The sequence below is a fragment of the Acartia tonsa genome, chromosome 7 (assembly GCF_053477335.1).
Source record: "Acartia tonsa isolate MP-2025a chromosome 7, ASM5347733v1, whole genome shotgun sequence".
Lineage (NCBI taxonomy): Eukaryota > Metazoa > Arthropoda > Copepoda > Calanoida > Acartiidae > Acartia > Acartia tonsa.
Window position 1 is genome coordinate 51,298,122 of NC_137266.1, and position 21,482 is coordinate 51,319,603.

A 21,482-nucleotide genomic window follows, 5' to 3' on the forward strand; every position below is an offset into this window, starting at 1 on the left:
TTTTCATTAACTTACATATTAGATATATATTTTTTATTTTACATTCAAGCGTAGAATTTTAAGCAGTAAGTAAAAGTAAATTAATGTTTTGCTTTCTATTGGGCATATTTATTATTGTTTGATTGTATGACCGTCTATTTGAGAAAGCCCCTGTGTGTATCCTGAATAGTGTGTATGTATGTGTGTGTGTGTGTGTGTGTGTGTGTATGTATGTATGTGTGTGTGTGTGTGTTTGTGTGTGTGTGTGTGTGTGTGTATCCTGAATAGTGTTTGGGGCGTTTTATGCATTGCGCAAAAAAACTTATTCCTTACAAAAGCGAAACTAAAAATTGGAATAAGTTATATGTATAAAAAACGCCTGATATATTAGCAGTAGTTAGACACATCTTGTTAAAGCTTTGTCAAAGCTGATAATTATCATCTTACTAAAAAATTATGGCTTGATTACACGTTTATCTAAAATTGTTACATGATATTTTGGCGGATTTATATGCACACTCGTTGTGTGTGTGTCCAGGTACAGGGTATATACACCAGAAGTGCCAGCAGGCAGTATGTATGTGTGTGTGTGTGGGTGTGTATTTGTGTGGGTGTGTGCCAGGAGTGTCAGCAGGCAAAGTGTGTGTGTGTGTGTACCAGAAGTGCCAGCAACGCCAGGCAGTGTCCAGGATATTCTATACCTAGGCTGACCTGCACAACTCACAAAGGTCTGCACAACAATATTTTTCAAATACAGGGTGTTTCAAATAATTAACAATGTAGAAGTGTAAAAATCTTAAAAAGGATATAATCCAAAATCGTTACATATGCATAGAGTTTATTGTTAAATTTTTTAAGAAAAAAAGCTTAAATATAATTAAGTGATATTATCAATAAGCTGCTTATAGTGCCTTTAAAAAATTACGTCATACAACTCAAATGACCAATATACAGACTTATTTACCAATGGCAGGCCAGTATACGTTTTAATTGACCAATAGAAGGCCAGTATAACGTCATTTTTTATAGGCACTATAAAAAGCATGAACATAGTTGTTACAAAAAGGCTGTAGATTTTCAACACAATGAAAAGTTAAAATCATCGAAAAATATCTTTTAAAAATCTTTAACTTTTTATAGTAAGAAATATTTTTAAAACATAATCCTCCTCGACGGTTATTTTGTGGCATAGCTCCTTGAATAATTTGGAAGAGGATTTAGATAATATCCTTTCCCGAAATACATATTTCTTTATATATTTTTTCAACTTACAGTATATTAAACGTTTTGTTTAAATGATTTAAAAATCCGCATTTCCTAAAAAAATTCTTGAATGTAATTCTGTCAAATTTGACATTTAAGATAATTTTTTAAGTATATTTTTTTGAAAAATAAATTACATCATAACAGATTATTTATACATTGGCTTTAATATATATAAAAATTAGTATGAATAAAGTTATATGTGAGTAAAAAGAGAAAGAAATATAAAGATAGACAGGAGGGGAAAAAGACAGAAAATAAGAGAGAGGGAGGGAGGGGACATTGGGCTGATTATTACAATTGTCTCCAAAATTTTATCATAACGTTTGCCTTAACAACTTTCGTGACTGTATTGAATTCTTATTGGTTGGTTCATTATGTTGAGTGTCCTAACGTTTTAACCACTAATTACAATCTACAGAAGGGGTAATTTTTGGTGTCATCATTGGGAATGTACACCAGCCAATATCTTATCCCTTTAGATCCCTGGAAAAAACATACAATAAAGGAGTGATATAGAGAAAGTGTAAGAAAGTTTTTATTTAAGGAAAACAGCCAAAATTAAAATGTAGCAAATTGTTTGGGTTTTTAATGTTTAATACAATAGGTAGGGTAGGTTAGGTTAAGTTGGATGAATATTTTTTATCAATATAGGTGAGGTTTAGGTAGCTTTAGGCAATGTTTGTAAAATAATTTAAATGTAAGTTATCTAGCTTTCATAGATCCAAAGGGATAAGGCAATGGCCGATAAATTGATGTACAACCCAAATGATTACACACAAAATCACCCCTTCTGTGAAATAAAGTACGTGGTAGAAACGTTTGAACTCTCAATTTAAAAACAAAATAATCAAGATTCAGTAAAAGTCCCCAAAGTTGTTAAGCCAGTAAGGGTTATTATATATAAAGCTTTGGAGACTAATGTAACAAACATCCCAATTAATTTATCTTTGGTTTTAATAATTGCTAAAAAAAATCCTTAAATTTTGCAACATTGTACGGGCACTATTAGAAAGATAGCTTTCTCAAATCTATCCTTAGCTGACCTTCACGTTAGCTGAAATATACATGATATATATTATCTTAGCGAATAACATTTTTAACAATACAAAAATTCTTTCATAAAAACAGATAAGAATTATTTTTAGATTCGTTGCAATTTCACATTTAGTTTTTAAAGAAAATTTATTTTTTTCTTCTTAGCAATTTTGCTGTCTATTTTAAAGTCATTTGGTTATTAGAATACGTGTAATATAAAGGACAATAAAATGATGTATATTTCCATTTAGGTACGATTTATAAAGCATAGCAAATTTATAATCGTTACCAGAATGCCGTAAGTCCATTTTAAACTTTTAAACAAAAAAATTTATTTGATGTAATTATCCGACTGATCTGATTTTTGGAATGCTAATTCTTAGGACTACAAAGTACAATGTTAAAAGCAAGGCATCTCTGTAATCAACCCCTAATTATGGAATTATGTCCTTAAACAGTATACTTCATTTAAGCAGTTTTTCAACAAATTTACTTACTATTTTATTTATAATTATACATTTATATTCTGATTATTCATTTCTGACACTCTACAATTGGTAATGTTCGTTTGTCCTACAATTATAGAGCTACGCATTAATGGATGTTTTCATCCTTGTTTTTTTCTATTACTCATTATTATGTTTATTCATTTTAAATGTGAGCTAGAATGATGCAATAGGCTATGTATACTTTTTTGCTAAGCTTTATCATTTATATATTTTAACTTATGATACATATCAAGGATCTAAAGGGATAAGACAATGGCTGATAAATTGATGTACCTTTCCTGGTGATAAAAAATTACCCCTTCGGGACAAAGACGTTTGGATACTCAACGTAATATAACAACCAATCAAAATTCAATAGAAGTTAAGAAAACGTTATTATAATACTTTGGGGACTAGTGTAATAAACAGTCCATTGTCTCCTTCTTTCTTGGTTAAACTAATCCTTCTTCAATTTCACATAAAAAAACTGAAAATATGTTAATGTTAGAAAAAAACCTAATAATGTAATTAATTTTATAATAAAAATTGATGAAGAATTTCTTGATAAAACTACAAAGCAAAAAGTTTCTTTTATTCTTGGAATACTGAATTAATAAAACAATAAAACTATTTGTGCTGTCAAATAAAAAGAAATGTCAAATAACTTTGGTTTTGTCAGGGATCTAAAAGTGATAAAACAAAGGCCGATAAATTGATTTACATTCCTTCACAAGTTACACAAAATTACCCCTTTTCAAGATCACAATAAGTGGTTAAAACGTTTGAACATTCAACTCAATGAACAAATTTATCAAAATTCAATCAAAGTCTCCAAGGTTGTAAAGGCAATGAATAAGAAAACTTTATTATAAAACTTGGAGGACTAGTGTAATAACACCCCAATGTTCCCTCCCTCCCTGGATTTTGCGCACCAACTGTATAACTAGATAATTAAAAATAAGTTAAATAATAAGATAATTTAAATAAGTATAGCTTTTAAATTGAAATATCAAAGCTCTTTTCGTGGTTTTCACAAGCTTATACCAATAACGAAATTAATTCAGAAAAAACCACGAAACTTTTACATGTTTTTCAGCTGTCGTTGGGGGGGGGGCAACACATCATAAAATTGACGACCTCTCCATATGTCCCCCAAATATTATTTTAGATTTATTTCCCTTTTTGGTTATACCTTATTCCTGGGTTTTCGCAGTGCTTTATTGTTCTGTCTCATTCTACATTTTGACATGTTCTGTTTTTAGATGGCCGTATCTGGTTCCTGGCGTAGACCCCGCATGAAGGTTTATGATTATAATCAAGACTTTGGCGGAAATTATTATCAGGTAAAAGAAAGATTCTGATTTGTTTTTAAATGCCCGTCTGTCCCTTGATAAATTGATCTATGAGGTTTAAAGTAGGTAAGGTAAGCTTAGGTTAAGTTAGGAAAAAGTTGGATGGTCCCTGCAGTAATTATAACTGCAGTAAAATATATTGATAGAACATACCACAGGTCCATTCACTTAATCAATTAATTTTTTTTTAACTTTTTCCCCTTGGCATTAGTTTACATGGACCATGGAAAGAAAAATAAGTAGCTTTTGATAGGTTTTTTTTAGCTTAGGTTAGGTAAATGTTAATGATTCCCCCACAGGGGCTAGAAATAGGAGAAAAGCTTCTATAGAACTATGACAAAACATGCTACTTCATTTTCTTTCCATGATCCTATGGCATTGATATTAGTATTTTATGCAATTTTAGCCCATGATTGAGTACTTGAATGAGAAGGATATCTATGGTCCGTATCACAAGCGCAAGGATGTTTACATGCCCGATAGGGCTGAGGTCTCATCTGCCAAGTACACCAACATGTAAGTATAATATATATATGTTGATAAGGTTGCGTAGCATATTATTTGAACTTATATGAATTGATTTTGACAAAAAAATGGGGTAGAAATTTCTACCCATGAACTTGAACATAGCTATCTATCTATAACTTTTACATGCCCAATACACCAAGTACATCAACATGCCAACAGGGCTGAGGTTTCTTTTGCCAAGTACACCAACATGTAAGTTTATATGTTGATCAGGTTGCATAGCATGTTATTTAAACTTATAATATGAATTGATCATGACGAAAAATCTATGCTTACGAAATTTCTACCAATGACCATATCTATCTATCTATAAATTTTACATGCTTATTGGGCTGAGGTCTCATCTGCCAAGTAGACTAACATGTAAGTATAGTATATTATCTATCTATCTACCTTCATATCTACATCTATCTGCCTTAACCAATATCTATCTATCGTTATATGTATCATAAATGTTTTTGAGTAAATTGAAAACAAGGGGGTGTTTAATTCAAATACAAAATCACAAAAGTGGGTTTCTAACTCTGTTGGGCTTATGCATGCAGTGTTGCAACCCTGCTTGGTTGCCCAGAACCCAATATAACCTAACCTACCCTTGCCTAGAGAGAAAACATCCATTTATTTTCTAATTCAAAATAAGAAGGGAGATTTGGGTCATCGGTGCTCAAGAAAGTACATTGTGTGAAAATTCCCAATATTTTTTTTACTAGGAGGTACAAGGATAAATCATCCGCCAAGCAGAAGATGGAAAACTTCCTGGAGTCAGCTCACGCTAAGCAAATCAAGGAGCTTAATGGAACCACGGGTAAGTGCAAGGACGACTTTTACATTATTGAACAAAGACGACTTTCAAATTATTGAATACGTCGATAATATAATTTTATGTGCACTGTGAAATGAATTAACATTAATAAAACTTTTATGATAAGTTCATCAAAGTTTGAATTTACACACCATAGACAATGAAATTCAATAAACTAAATTTTATTTGCTCTAGTAGAAGTAGTTGATGATATAGTTTTATCGCAGTTTTTATTTGCCAAAAACCTTTTCATATTTCATTTAAAAATTGTAATAAAAGTTTTATGAAATGGAATTAAATTACAGTGTACATAATTTTTTTAAAATTGATATATCATTTTATTTGTTAAAATTGTTATGAAACCTTTTATCAATTGTTACCCTTTTTTCTTAAGTTCTCCTCTGTTTTTAATTTGCATGTTATGCTTTTTTGATATTTTTTTCATTAAGTTCATATTTTAAATTTTACTAGGTAACTTTGATATTTTGCTTTGAAAAGAAGATTTAAATTATAAGATTCCCTCACTGTATAATTGCAATAAGAAATAGCAATTAAGCGAAATAATATTTGGGAAGCAGATAAAAAGGTCGTCAATTCTTCTAAGTGTTGCCCACTAACGACAGCAAAAAATCATGGTTAGAACTCTTATGAAATTTTAATTTTGGGACAGGGGACATTCGTGGGATTTACCATAAAAAAATGATTAAAATATTGTTTAACTTAGTTTTAAAATGATTATTATTTTATTTCATCTATAGAGTAAAATAATAGATGGGGAAAGGGGTTAAATAACTGCATGTCCTCACCCTGAGGACCCTGTGTCAGCTTTCAATTGGGTCTTTGAAAATCAACCAATAGCTTTGGAAATTTTAACAGAGCCTAATCGCTTCAAAAGAGCCTAAAGTAAATTGCTAGCAGACGAAAAAGGTTGCCAATAGGGGGATCCAGATAGTTGTCTGGTTATACATCTATATTTATAGATTTATTTATTTTGTCAGCTCATGTCAGAAACCTAAGAACTCGTGGCAATGTGGAAAATTCTCAGCTCGTTCCTGTCAGGAAAAAAAAACATTTTCATATCAATTTTATTTATCATGATTTTTGAGAGAAATTATAGTACAACATCATAGATTACAAATTGTAAGAAAGTATAATTTTAAATCATTTCAATAAAAAAGTATAAATTAAATAATTCTAATTGTAAATAAGGGCTCGACAGCCGCACATAAGACGCCTGTAGGCCTCAAGGAAATCTATCTAACATTTTAAAAAATCCGCTAGAAGTCGAAACCTGACTCAAACATGACAATCTGTTTTTTCAATAAAAATTCCTAAGCATCCATATGGGTTTTAATTTGAGGTTTAGTCGAGGCGAATGCACAGCTGCCGAGCCCTGGTTAAAATTGCTATTCCCTAGATAAATTTTTGTCCCGAAGCTATACACAGTTTCTGAAGAATATCAAAGTTTTCAAATTCTTTCCCAAGAATTTAATTGATTCAAGTAAAGAAGCTTGTATGTGTGTGTATAATCGTATATAACATGTATTTTTAGTAGGGAAGCTACTCTAAAAGTTGTTTTGTCTGTCCATCCGTCTGTAACGCTATGTGAGAAATGGGATTTACTCAGGTTCTATTAAAGCTAGACCTTTTAAGCAGCTTTTGTTGCTTTTATATTTTCAATAAATTCCACATATTGTTGGTAGTTTTGTCAATTTTTCAAAATCTTTGTAGGTATATCAGCTATCAACAAGATTTGTTGTCATTCTAATATTTTTTGGGGGTTCGTTGTTGTATGCACAAGAAACACAATTTTGAATTTTTCACTTATTTTTGATTATTTTTGTTGCTATTGAAGATAGATTGCTGATTTTTGTGAAGGTCCTCCTCCTTTCCTTGCAGCATCTGATATACATCTTACTTGGTCTGTCAGTCCGTCGGTCATGAGATAAAAGACATGTAGATATACTTGTTGTAGGTTTCGTGATTTTCTATCAATCTAATCTAATATTATCATTCTTTTTATTCCTCTCTTTCCATATTTGTTAATCCTTGATTTTTGTGCATCGCTTCTTATGGATGTTGTCATCCTTGTTAAATAATTCATTTATCAAAGATTTTTTACTATTCCTTTTTTCACTTCAGTAGATACAAAAATAAAGTTTAATTATTTTCATAGCCTCTAGGCAGTATTCTGATATTAGAAACAACCAACAATAAGTAGCGAATAAAAAATTATGGATAATAATATGGACAGAAGATTTAAAGACCTTTTGTTAAAATCAAAAATATTAGAGAGAAAAAATCACGAAACCTTCTTGGCATATTTTTAAAAAATTTTATATTTTGTATGGTTGTTTTAAACTTTATTATGCTCAATATTGATGGGAATGTTAACAAATTTCACCCATCTATCTTGTATCGGAGCCTAGAAAATCATAATGATTCAGACGGATATTTCAAATGATAGAGTAGCTTCGCTACTAAAAAGAAATAAAGAAAAATGAGTCAAAAATAAAGCCTACAATACCCAAGATTACTTCTCATAATTTCAAATTATTCAAAGAGGCAGACTTAAATTAAATTAACAAATAATTTGGTATTATAAGTTACATAAGATTATTCTTAAAGGGAGTGTGAACGTAAAAATTTCTCATCTGATTATCAAATCTTAACATTTTCTAAGCACATTTCACTACACTGATCAACCAAAAACGTCCTATTAACAAAAATATCCAGGAATAATGCCTGGATTTTATGGTATTTTGGGAGGGAAAAAGGAAAAAACAGGGAAAATCTGAACGTTTTTGTTTCTTATAATGTTTGTAGGGATATTTAACTTGTCATATATAGTTGAAACAATTTACTTACTGTTAAGGATTTATTTTATGATATAAAATTTCCAATTAGTTTTTTTATAACGTAGTAATTAGGTAATAGAGACCTATTTCAAATTCGTATTATTGACAAAATAATACCTCACTGTCTACAAAGGGTTGAATCTCATAGGTCATTTAAAATAATAATACCCTTTTTTATTGTGTTGAACAATAAATAACCCACTTTGGAGAATTAGTTTACACTTTTATCAGACTGTTTATAAAGAAATATTGCTTCTTTATTATTTACAAATTTGTAATTAAAGGTGGGCGAGAGATGGGCCATCTAAAGTTAATTGGATACTAATAAAAAAACCTGTATCTAGCTATGTTATTGTATTTGGTTTTCAATAAAAAATATTGCTTATTTTATCAATTTCTAAGTAACTATACATTGGTTTAAAGCAAGGATTATGTTAAAAGTCAGCTTAACCGTTAGGAAAAGTCAAGAACTATGTGAAAAAGTTTAATTTTAGCTATAATGGGAGAAAAAGGCAATTTAATGCACATTTTATATAATACGGAAAATTTCTTCCTTTCCCTTTACCTTATAAAAATCGTCGGAAAAAGCCGTTTTTTAAGCAAACAAAAGCGCGTTTTGCTCTATCTGTGAGATATTATGAATAAGATAATGTTAAGATTTGATATTAAGATGAGAAAAATTTACGTTCACAGTCCCTTTAAGAATTTTTATATTGAATTAAAACATAACTTGGGTTTCTGTTATTAGAAGTTACACACGATTATTTCAAGGAATTCTATATTGAATTATAGATGTTAAAACAACACTTACATAAGCATCCATTATTCAAATACAGAGTAATAGGATGTCTGTCTGTCTGAATCTTAAGATCTCAGAAACCACTGAACCGATTGGGCTCTACTCTTCGGGGAATATACCTACTGGTCCTGGGATGGTTTCAAGCTATTTTCTTGGAGGGTGGGACACCCCCAATCCCCCCCCAAAAAAAAAGAAAAATCCCCCCCCAAAAAAAGAAAAATCTCCCCCCATTTAAAAAAAAATTGTTTGAAATTAGTGGTGGCACTCCAGTAGTACTTAATTTTTTTTTTTAATAACCTCTTGGGGCAAAGCGTCTAGAGGCTAGAGGAGAAGCCATTTTTAAAAAGATTGTTTGAAATTAGTGGTGGCACTCCAGTAGAACTTAATTTTTTTTTTTAATAACCTCTTGGGGCAAAGCGTCTAGAGGCTAGAGGAGAAGCCGCTAGTACATGTTAAAACAACACTTACATAAGTATCCATAATTCAAATACAAAAGAAGCATTAAAAATTTAAATCTTTTCATGGGAAAAGAAAATCTTCTTTTCTAAAGAAAATCAAATAAAACCAGGGAGGGAGGGGACATTGGGTTATCTATTACGCTAGTCCCCAAAAGCATTATAATACTCTTTTCTTTCAACTTTGGGGACTTTATGAAATTTTGATTGGTTGTTTTATTAGGTTGAGTGTCTAAACGTCTCAACCACTTATTATAACCTACAGAAATGGCAATTTGTGCATCATCATTGGGTATCTACATCAATTTATCATCCATTGTCTTATCCCTTTAGATCCCTGAATAAAACTATTTAAATAAACATATGAAATAGAATGTAAATGAAATGTAAAAATGTATTTAAAATGTTTGTTTTTGACAGAACCTCAGTTCTTGTTAGGTTATAATATTTTGCTCAAATATACATTTATTTCAATTAAAAAAGATTGTACTATTTATGAACTAAATGACAAAGAGATAAAATAAGGCATCTTACTCCATTCACCCCCCCCCCCCCCCCCAATATCTGAAAATTACTAATAACCAATTTAAAAATGTATTAATCAGGAGAAGAATAATTTATTTTTCATTGCATCAATGTATGTATAATATACGTGGATATCATGAATACGTGGATATCATGACAGGGGAAAAATTATCGTCAATTTAAGTTGCTAATTTAAATATAATTTATTGGCCAGTTCATGCATCCAGTAGGAAAGAAGGGGTGGATGGGGGTATCAATATTTAAGGCAGCTTCAATTTTCACTTTATTATAGTACACAATAATCCGGTGTAAGATCCAAGTAAAAATTTATTATTGTATTATCATTTATCTCAGGGAGAGAGGGCACATTGGGCTGTTCATTGCACTAGTCCCCAATGTTTTATAATAACCTTTTCTTGGCAACTTTTGTGACTTTCATTGAATTTTGATTGATTGGTTTATTAAGTTGAGTGTTAAAACGTTTCAACCACTAATTATAATCTACAGAAGGGGCAATTTTGTGTAGCATCCATTGGGATGTACATAAATTTATATGCCATTGTCTTATCCCGGCATTTATCTAAAATCATAATTTGAGCAAAAAAATGACTATATATGAGCAGAAATCATTACATGAAACTTGTCTGTTCCCATCTTGACAGACATATCATTCTACAAACATTTTAAGAAAAAAAAAAACAAGGTTAGGAGAAAAAATTGTTTGGTGGTTTCCCTTAAAGTGCATGTTAAGCACTGCAACCCCCTCTTACATAGTTTTTAATAAATTGAAAATAATGGGAGGGGGGTTTGTTACTCTAGGGCAGGTTAGGTTAGGTTATATTGGGGTAAAGGGTAGTCCGCTGAGTTGGGTGGGCACTTCATGTATTGGCCCCGCAGGGGTTATGCACAGCAGAAAACTTCCACATCCTTTCATTTATTGTATTTAATATAAAAAATCAAGATGGGTTTCAGTGCTCAACAAAAACTTTGAGGGAAAGTACAAATAATTTTAGTCTATTGGATTATAGATATATATTAGGAATATGAAATTCTATTAGAATTAGAAAAATGCATAAATAGACACAATATTAGTTGGGAACACATAAAAAAGCTTTGGCTCTTTCAAATAGGTATGCACTTAGACATACATTTAGACTCCACTAGATATTGAAATAGAATAAAACAATGAAATGAAATTGAAACTATAGAATATAAGCTCTAAATAGAATATAACAAAAATAATGAACATAATTTAGGATTTAAATAAATTTGTAATTAATTTTATTTTCTTTTATACTAATTTGTTTTTGCTTTAGTTTTATTATTATGTTGTTGATTTCTTTTTTATGTGCTCCTTACTTAACCGAACCTAACCTGTTATAAAATACTATAGCTGATGTCCATTACAACCAGCTGCACATGTTAGCTTACTTAACCTAAACTAACCTCTTATATAGCTGCTGTCCATTACAACCAGCTGCACAACGCTGTTGGACAGACGCAGAAACACAAGCTGACCACCCCTTACTCTGACCGCAAGCTGCTGGGAGAATTTGATTCAACTGACAGGCAGACAAATATTTTCTTTTGAGCATAAAAATAGTTTTTTTTTTATGAAAAGAGCAAAATATTAAAAATGTCATTATTAAGTCAGTTTAGACCTTGCAGGGCTTATAAACCCTTATAGCTAGAGTTCTGACTTATTGTGTTTCTGAAAATACAAAAATATATTACCTTTTTTGACCTCAAAAGAAAATATTTGACTTGTGAGCCAAGATGCCGACGGTATTACCTCAGGGAACTTGGCATGATTAAAGCCAGGGTAAAGGCATCCAAATTATTATATTGAAAACTCAAAGGAACCTAAAAATTCTAATTATGTGCACCGATAGGAAAATACAAAACTGTAGGATTAATTTCTGTTTTTTGGCCCCAAAGAGCTAAAAGTCTAGACCCACAAAATAGGAAGGAATACTTCAATTTTTCTTATCCTTTTTTTGACAATTGTCTATATTGTGATATCAAACATGTTTTTTGTATTGTCAGAACCAATTTCAATCTAATGTAATTAATTTTAATTTGGGGTCATACTAGAAGAAACTCCTATTTTTGTACCTTTGTTCTTATCATAGTTAAGGGATCAGAGGTGGATTCTTAAAAAAAATTTTAATGTGATTTTGGAGGATTTTTCTCAAAAACAATTTTTTTTAAGAATCCACCTCAGATGTTTGAATTAAGGGGGTAGCAATTATGTATAAATTGCAGTGGGATAAAAGTAAAAAAGTATCAGCCTTTAAAACAGCTAAGTAAATATAAAAGAGCAGAAAGCAATTTGCCAGCAGACAAAAAGGTCCCCACCACTTGGCCCATTAAGTTGTCTTGGTTATACGTCTTTTCATTTATTGCATTGGGAATGCCTTTACTTGGTCTATAGGAAGATAAACAAGACAGAGAAGATTATGGAGATGAGTTGATTGATCAGATAAGACAAAGAAACAGACTGTGCAGGCAGGATACATGTCACAATAAACACAGGGGTACCCAAAGTCCCAGAAAGTAGACAAAATAAGAAGTTGCTCTATCACTATTTATACATGTCTCAAAAAAACTATACCCAATATCTTTAAAAATAGGCAAAATAAGAAAAGTTGCACTAGCCCTATTTATACATATCTCAATAAACCCAGAGTTACCCAAAATCTTAAAAATTAAGCAAAAGTTGCTCTAGCCCAATTACCCAAAAGTACAGGGGTGATTTTTCTTAGGAGGATAGAGGTATCGTCCCTTACATTAATTAACTAGACCAAAAAGAAGCTTCTCTTAAAAAAGAATCATATCGGTCTAGCAGTAACCTAGATCTTCAAACAAACAGACATCCTGTTACTTTTATATAAGTATAAGGATAAAATTCATATTCAATCATTATAGTAAGATTAATTTTGTAGCTCTTAAGAATAATTAAGTTATATTAATTAGATTAAAAGGATTTGTAATTAATATAATGTTATACGTAGAAACTTACGAAAAGTAATTTGTATTATTACAAAAGCAATAATATATTCTTCAAACTTTTACCTTTAACAAGAGATTTTTAATAAACTGAAATTGGGGGGGGGGAGTTTTGCCCCATGCGAAACACTGCAGGTTCCCTAGCCCTGTGTGAATACCCAATACCTAATATAACCTAATCCAACAAAAAAATTAGCAAACGAAAATGTACAACACCTTTAACCCCTCTCCCACTCACAAATTTTTTAAAATTTGTTTTAAATTTAAAGGACGCCTGCAAGAAATAACACGCTTTAACTGCTGAAAGACTGCCACAAGAAGACCCAATACCCCAAATTTAAAGCCTTCAGCTTCAATAACAAAAAAGTTCTAGGCATTTCAAAATAGCTTTTTATGTACAATGGAATTTTTGAAAGATTTCCAATGCTCATAAAAGAAAAAACAATATTAAATTACGTTGCCTAGACATAAAATTATAACATTATCTTTGTCAGAAACTTAGATTGCCTGTAACTGATTACATTTTTACAATAAAAACACCACATTTCATAGTCAAAATCTATGAAAAAAATTCGATTTAAATTGCATTTTTAAACGAAAATTATAGCGGAAACAAAGGGGTAAACTAATACAAGCTTAGCTGTGATTGGTTGTTAAGCTGATTCAGCCTTCTGATTGGCTACAGTACATTCGGTACAACGCAAGTAAAACTTAATTTTTTTTAATGATTTTGACTATAAAAATGGGTATTTTTATTGTAAAAATATAATTAGTTAATGGAAACCTAAATTTATGACAAAAATAAGCTTATAATTTTGTTTCTAGGCCACTTAGTTTAATTTCAAAGTTTTCAACATAAGCATTCCAATTCTTTCAAAATTTTCATTGTACATAAAATGTCATTTTAAAATGCCTAGAACTTTTTTGTTATAGAAGCTTAAGGCTTCAAATTTGGGGTAATTGGTCTACTTGTGGCAGTCTTTCAGCAGTTAAAGCGTGGTATTTCTTGCAGGCTTCCTTTAAAGAAGAGGGTTCAGTTACTTTTAGGTAACTTACAAAATTATCCAGTAGCAACTTATATACAGGGACTATAAGTATGAGAAAGGAACTGTTAAAATACGACGAAACCCGCTACTTAGTTTCCTTTCCACGATCCTAAATTTCAAAAGTTTTATTATTGTTTAAAAGACATGTACACCCAACAGGATAAGAGAAGCTTGCAGGGATGTCCTTATGGAAAATGATTGTTACAGGAATTAAACATTTAAAAACAGAAAATTTAAATGGCTACTTTCCAACTAAGGCCTTAATTTTTAACCAACTAAAGCAATGTTATTATGATGATTGCTAAATTACCAACATTAAACACTATTCCATAATGTTTAATTTAATGATTTACTGTTTTTATTCCATAAAAACATTTAGGGACCATATGACACTTCCATTTATGTAGAACTTGGTTTGTAGGTTATCGAAATCTTAAGCTATAAAAAAATGAATATCATCACTTTGTATAATAGGATATATATATCTCATTTATATAACAATTAAATTGAATATAAAACTGATTTAAATGACAAATTAACGTTCAGAGAACCTTATCTATCTAGTGACTTGGACCATTTAGGTTTTTATATTCATCTTAGTTAAAAATTCCAAAATTATTATAATGAGGTTTTTGACAATCTAAATCAAATAAAAGAGCAGAAATCAGGGATTTAAAGGGATAAGACAGTAGATGATAAATTGATGTTTATCCCCAAAGATGATAAACAAAGTTACCCTTTCTATAGATTACAATTAGTGGTTAAAACGTTTGTACTTAATGAACCAACCAATGAAAACAGTCCCCAAAGTTATTGAGCCAACAAATAAGAAAACGTTATTATAAAACTTTGGGGACCAGTGTAATAAACAGCCTAGTATCTCCTCCCTCCCTAGCAGAAATGCAGCAAAGAATTTAAATCATTATTTTTCGTGTGACAAGTGATAATGTTTCATTTTCTTTTCTGGCTTTAAAATGAAAAATTATTTTCTAACAGTATAATGCATCTTAAAAGTTTAAATTGAAGGAAAATATCAGTAAGGAAGAGGACAATAGTCTGTTTTTAAACTGGTCCCCAAAATTACATAATAAAGCTTTCTTATTTGTTGTCTTAAATCTTTTGGGACTTCGAATGAATTTTGATAGGTTGGTTCAATAAGTTTAGTATCAAAATATTTCAACCACTAATTGAATCAACAGAAGGGGTAATATTGTACATTATTATTTAGAATATGCTTAAATTTATCAGTCATTGTCATTTCCTTTTATTTACCCAGAAAATATATTTTGAAAAAACAAATTTTATTGTATAAATCATTAATTAAAGTTTATTGTTCATCTGAATTTAGAAAATATGTAGGAAATGCTGTTGAAAAAAAAACAAATGATAATCAAAACAATGAAAAATTTTAATAAAAAAATTTCTATTGTAATAATTGTTTTTTTCATTTTTGTAAAGAAATAAAAGAGAAGTATACAGTCAAAAGCTTTCAGCCAATCATAAAAAAATAATCTTCACAATTTGATTTGTAAAGTGGTAATAGGGTATTTATTATACACGCCAAAGAAGATGATTACAGGCAAAGATATAATGATTTGCACCTTCCTACACGCCTCCCACGCCAGTAGATTTCGTGATTTTTTCCCTAGAATTTTTGGCCTGATAGGCATTCCCTAGTCTCTGGCAAGAACTCACAACATTCTTAAGATGAATAGAAAATTTGTGTGTTTGTTTTTTCAGACTTGGCCGTGAGTACTGCTGCTGACCCAATAGGAAGTGTCATTTACACTGACCCAGTTTACACAGCTTCAGGAAATGTAGATAGAGTTATTATACTTATAATAAAATAAAAAGATGTTTGTCTGACTGTCTGTCCGTACCAAAGAATCTTGCTAACCACTGAACTGATATAGTTCTCATTTGTACTGTACCTTCTAATAACACCACCCTCCCAAGAGAAATCGCCCATAGAAAAAGATTAAAATTTTTACTAACCCGGTTCATACAACTTCAGAAAGTGGAGAATTTGTCATTTATTAAAGGATAAGACAAGGGCCGATAAATTGGTGCACATCCCCACTTATTGTAGATTACAATTAGAAGTTGAAACGTTAGAACACTTAACCAAATAAACCAATCAAATTCAGTAAAAGTCCCCAATGTTGTAAAGTCAACCAATGTTTAAAAATATTTTAAAAATTTGGGGACTAGTATAATAAACAGCCCAATGTCCTCTCCCTCCCTCCCTGGTTATTTACACTGACCAAATTGACCCAACTTCAACGTCAGGAAGTGAAGATAGAGTCATTATAGTAGATTTATTAGATCAATGAAATCTTTGTAGCAATAAGAGAGAGAAAGGACAATGGGCTGTTTATTACACTAGTCCCCAAAGATTTATAATAACATTTCTTATTCGTTGGGTAAACAACTCTGACACTTTATGAATTTTAAATTGGTTGCTTTATTAGGTTCAGTTTCTAAACGTTTCAACAAATAATTGAATATTGATTAGTTGTTCATTAGGTTGAGTGGCTAAACGTATCAACCAGTAATTGTATTCTACAGAAGGTGTCATTTTGTGTATTAACATTTGGGGTGTGCATCAATTTATCGGCCATTGTATTATCCCTTTAGATCTCTGTGTTTTCAGTGCATACTTTATGTAAAAGCAGAGTGACTAATGATTTTGAAATGATATCCAATACCATTTTTTACATGTGGCTAAGAATCCTGTTTTAATCCAGCGGAAAATAATGAAATAATAATCAAAATCAAATTTGAAAATTAATGCTCTATTCCTCCTCATTTCATCTATCAACATTTGACACAAAATTTCAGATCTAAGTGATCGGCTGAATCTGGCAAGAAAAGGACTTTATGACTTCATGTAAAATAAAATCATCAACCTGGACATTTGACAACTAACGGCAGGCTTCAAAAACATCAAATATAAGATTGAAATTAAATTGATGGGAAAAAAAGTTAAAACATCAATTTGTTTAAATTTACCTCGATAGAACAATTAGAACATTATAACGGTCTGATGGACAGATTCTAATTATAGAGAGAAACAACAATAACTCGAGAGAAAAAAAATTATTTTATTCTACGTAAATAATAATTTATCGCATCGTATTATAGACAGCTTTCCGCGGTTTTTATAGTGTAAAAAAAATTAAAACAAGTGTTGTTAGCCCCGAGGGAGCGAAGTCCCTTGCTAACAAAACTAGTTTTAATCTTATAATTTTTATTTTAGTTTTCGTGGAAAACTGTCTGTAATACGATGCTGTACATGATTTTTTAATATGGCTGAAAACCGGTTCTAATCCCACGGATATCAATCGGTTGTGAAGCCATACTGGAATAAAATTTATAAAATTCTATTGAGCAAATATTAAATACCTAAGAATTGAGAATTATATTTCTGAAATTGCAATTTAAACTAAATACCTTATACAAGAGTTTAATTTATTCTTTACGTCGAATTTATGTTTTCATCATTTTAATAACATCTTTTATACAGCAATTTTAATAAAAATATAGTTAGATAAGAGTATTTTTTATGAAGAAAAAAACACAGTTACGTGTCTTCATGATAAAAAACACCAGTTTGTTTTTCAAAATATCTTATAAGACAGATATCTGCACTATTTTTTCCCCCAAAAGCTACTCTATAATCTCTTTTTTACTCCTCCAAAAAATGGACCCACATTTACCATGTCAGGCACATGGCATTAGAAGAAAAGTCTTTGGTAATAAAAAAGCGCAACTTATAGTAAAATTTTGCTGCAAAAAAATATATTTCTATTGAAAAGTTTTAAAAGTGTTCTTTACATAGTTTGATGTTATATTAAAGTTTTATAAATATATTTAAATAGAATTAATAGTTTTTGATCCGTGGAAAACAAGACATTCGGCGGATACAGAAATTATTTTTTATCCGTGGAAAACAAGACATTTGGCGGATACAGAAACACATTTTTCAAATTATTTTATTCTTATTTTAAAGGTAATGTAATGATAAAAATGCAGTTTATTATTAGGTGTTTGAAATACTTTAATAGGTCCATATTCAAATACTAGCGGCTACGCCCCTAGAGGCCTCTTGTAGTACTTTGATATGTGATATATGGACGGACGGACAGGCAGACATCAAGCTACTTTGTATTATAGAAGGATAAAAAAAAAGATTTATGGCTATATTGTTTCTTGACTTGTTTTATTATTATACAACATATTTTAGATGCAAATTTTTATTATAATTAAAATTAAATTTGTTTGTTTTTTTCATTTTAAAAAATCTGTTATATTTTTAGCCATGGCCAAGTTGAATATGATGAAGACAATTGTAAGTGACCGCAGACAACCACACTCTGCTGTTGATAACGTCAATACACCATTGAACTCCATCAGGTAAAAAACAACAACATCTAGCGGATTTTTTGGAACTACATTTAATAGAATTTTGACTATTGAGCCAATTAGTAGGTATAAATAAACCTGAAAAAGTACAAAATGCCTCTAGGGGCATTTGAAGAGGGAGAGTTGAATTCGATAACCCAATTTTTTTTTAGATTTAAAAAGAAAATGTAAAAAAAAATTGGGGTTTTTTTGAGTGGGGGGTCGACCCTTTTACTTTTTTAAATATAATGTCTAAAAGAAATGATTTTTTTGGGGGGTGGGACGGGGGATAATTTATCTATAGGCGTATTTTCTTGGGAGGACGGGTGGTAGCCTCCCCAAAATTGTTATTCACCTTCTCAGGGTATTTGTAAAAGATAAAGCTCTAAATTGTCGATGGATAGCAGCACTATAGAGTATTGTATGTGCTATCTCCTAAGATAGGGGGTACCTGGCAGCACAAAATAAACATTATTATTATTGTTAAGACTACTACATTGAGCTACCCCTGGTGTGACAGTAGTGAACTAATATCTATCTATCTAGACTACTAGCTCCCCCTGGTGTGACAGTAGTGAACTAATATCTTTCTATCTAGACTACTAACTCCCCCTGGTGTGACAGTAGTGAACTAATATCTATCTATCTAGACTACTAGCTTCCTTCTCCTGGTGTGACAGTAGTGAACTTATATATATCTATCTAGACTACTAGCTCAACCCTGGTGTGACAGTAGTGAACTAATATCTATCTATCTAGACTACTAGCTCAACCCTGGTGTGACAGTAGTAAACTTATATCTATCTATCTAGACTACTAGCTCCCCCTGGTGTGACAGTAGTGAACTAATATCTATCTATCTATACTACTAGCTCCCCCTGGTGTGACAGTAGTGAACTAATATCTATCTATCTAGACTACTAGATCCTCCTGGTGTGACAGTAGTTAACTAATATCTATCTATCAATCTATCTAGACTACTGCATGGTGCTCCCCCTAGTGTGACAAAAGTGAACTAATATCTATCTATCTAGACTACTAGCTCAACCCTGGTGTGACAGTAGTGAACTAATATCTATCTATCTAGACTACTAGCTCCCCCTGGTGTGACAGTAGTGAACTAATATCTATCTATCTAGACTACTAGCTCCCCCTGGTGTGACAGTAGTGAACTAATATCTATCTATCTAGACTACTAGCTCCCCCTGGTGTGACAGTAGTGAACTAATATCTATCTATCTAGACTACTAGCTCCTCCTGGTGTGACAGTAGTTTACTAATATCTATCTATCTATCTATCTAGACTACTGCATGGTGCTCCCCCTAGTGTGACAGAAGTGAACTAATATCTATCTATCTAGACTACTAGCTCAACCCTGGTGTGACAGTATATAGTGAACTAATATCTATCTAGACTACTGCATGGAGCTCCCCCTGGTGTGACAGCAGTAAACCATTACCTGTCTGAGTTATCAATTGAGAAGGCCCATAGAAAGAAGCTGGATGACAAGCAAAGGAAACACCTTGCCATGCTTGAGGTACAATGCAGGGATCTAAAGGGATAAGACAATGACCGATAAATTAATGTACAATTACATCCCCAATGATGAAACACAAAAGTACCCCTTCTGAAGAATAAAATAAGTGGATGAACACTCAACTTAATAAAATAAACTATCAAAATTCGGTAAATTTACAGAATGCTTTTCCTACTTAATTTGCAAGACTAGATTGTAAAGTTGATATGCTTTAAACATTGTGCTTAATCATCCAAGGAATCATAATTTATTTCTGTTTGCATGTAGTAGAGGAAAAAGTTTAGATTAAAGTTAAGAAGCTACTCTATAATTTGAAATGTCCGTCTGTCCGTCAGTCTGTCCGTATGTCCTCCTGAAACGTATTATGAAAAGCGTAATTTTCTCGGTTCCTTTTTAGGATAGACGCCTAAAATTTACAGGAATTAAATTTGTTTACATTCCTCATAATTTCACCAAGTGTCATTATGATTAGGCATTATTAAGGGTGCTAGATCGATTCCTTTAAATTTTTATGATTTTAAAATTAATTTTGTTTTAGGCAACTGATGACGAGTATAACTACCATCACAAACTATTTGGAGACGGTGCTGTGGACAGAGATATGGTCTTCTATAATCCTCAGCTTATCAGAGATTATGTCAACCAGATCCGCAGGGTTTAATTACCTAACCTCGTTAGCTACAACCAGATTGTAAAATGTTAGACCAGCAATATTAAGCTTTCTTTTATTAAAAATTGTCTTTATCAAATTTAACTTGTCCTAAAATCTTTAATTTTAAGACATTTTGCTTTTCTAACAAGATTAAATCTTCTTGCCATCTTTAGATTTTTCTAATTCTTTGAAAGAATTAATAAAAATATATCTTAGAAATTATCTTATTTTAGATTTTTTCTGATTTTATATTTAATAAAAAGTTATTCTTGGAAAATGTTCTTAGATTTGATCTTTGATTAGGTCACTTCTGACAATATTTTCTTTTAAATAGTTTAAAGCAGAGCTTCGCTCTTTTGAATATTTACATCTATCTTGGTTTTTCCAACCCATGTATAAATGTTAAATAATTATAATTAACATGTTTCTAATAAAGTTAAAATAAAGTTATGATAATTCTGACCAAAAGTGTTATAATTTCTGTATCCAAGCCTATACTATGTAATAAAGTATTTTTAATAAAATAATCTTCTTTTTACATATTGAACAATATTATTATTTAATACCTATATTTGCGACAACTGTTGTTTATTATACTCTTCCAATTTTTAACATTTACAAAAGGGCCTGCCTTGTTTTTATATCTATTCTATAAAAGTGAAACCGAGTTGTATAAAAAATTTAGATGAAAACGTAAAAATAGATGTAAAATCCAAACAATTACCTGGTTTCAGTGATGGGGACCT

At 31.0% G+C, this 21,482-nt stretch overlaps 2 protein-coding genes across 3 annotated transcripts in view; one reads left to right on the forward strand and one right to left on the reverse strand.

The window, feature by feature from the left end:
* Window positions 1-21,482, reverse strand: part of LOC145323956 (uncharacterized) — a 342,132-nt gene that overhangs the window by 115,513 nt on the left and 205,137 nt on the right. The window lies entirely within an intron of this gene.
* On the forward strand, window positions 552-21,260 carry LOC145323949 (uncharacterized). Of its 2 annotated transcripts, XM_080166563.1 has the most exons (12): window positions 569-707; window positions 4,031-4,111; window positions 4,527-4,636; window positions 5,359-5,453; window positions 11,545-11,656; window positions 11,864-11,909; window positions 12,522-12,595; window positions 14,302-14,346; window positions 14,686-14,723; window positions 15,883-15,949; window positions 16,979-17,072; window positions 18,055-18,143. In XM_080166563.1, the coding sequence occupies exons 2-11, from the start codon at window positions 4,031-4,033 to the stop codon at window positions 17,034-17,036; spliced, it is 726 nt and encodes a 241-aa protein (XP_080022689.1). In that variant the 5' UTR covers window positions 569-707; the 3' UTR covers window positions 17,037-17,072; window positions 18,055-18,143. The 2 variants fall into 2 exon arrangements, with proteins under 2 accessions (XP_080022690.1, XP_080022689.1); XM_080166564.1 differs by lacking the exons at window positions 11,545-11,656; window positions 11,864-11,909; window positions 12,522-12,595; ... (3 more) ...; window positions 16,979-17,072; window positions 18,055-18,143 and adding exons at window positions 18,462-18,558; window positions 19,961-20,084; window positions 20,623-21,260 and having other exon boundaries at window positions 552-707.

Bases quoted from the DNA above. Each gene is read 5' to 3' on its own strand.
- LOC145323949 (XM_080166563.1), top strand. From the start codon at position 4,031: ATGGCCGTATCTGGTTCCTGGCGTAGACCCCGCATGAAGGTTTATGAT. The intron at 5,454-11,544 runs GTAAGTGCAAGG...CCTCTTATATAG, and splicing joins GGAGCTTAATGGAACCACGG to CTGCTGTCCATTACAACCAG. The intron at 11,910-12,521 runs GTAAAGGCATCC...CTTGGTCTATAG, and splicing joins TTGGCATGATTAAAGCCAGG to GAAGATAAACAAGACAGAGA.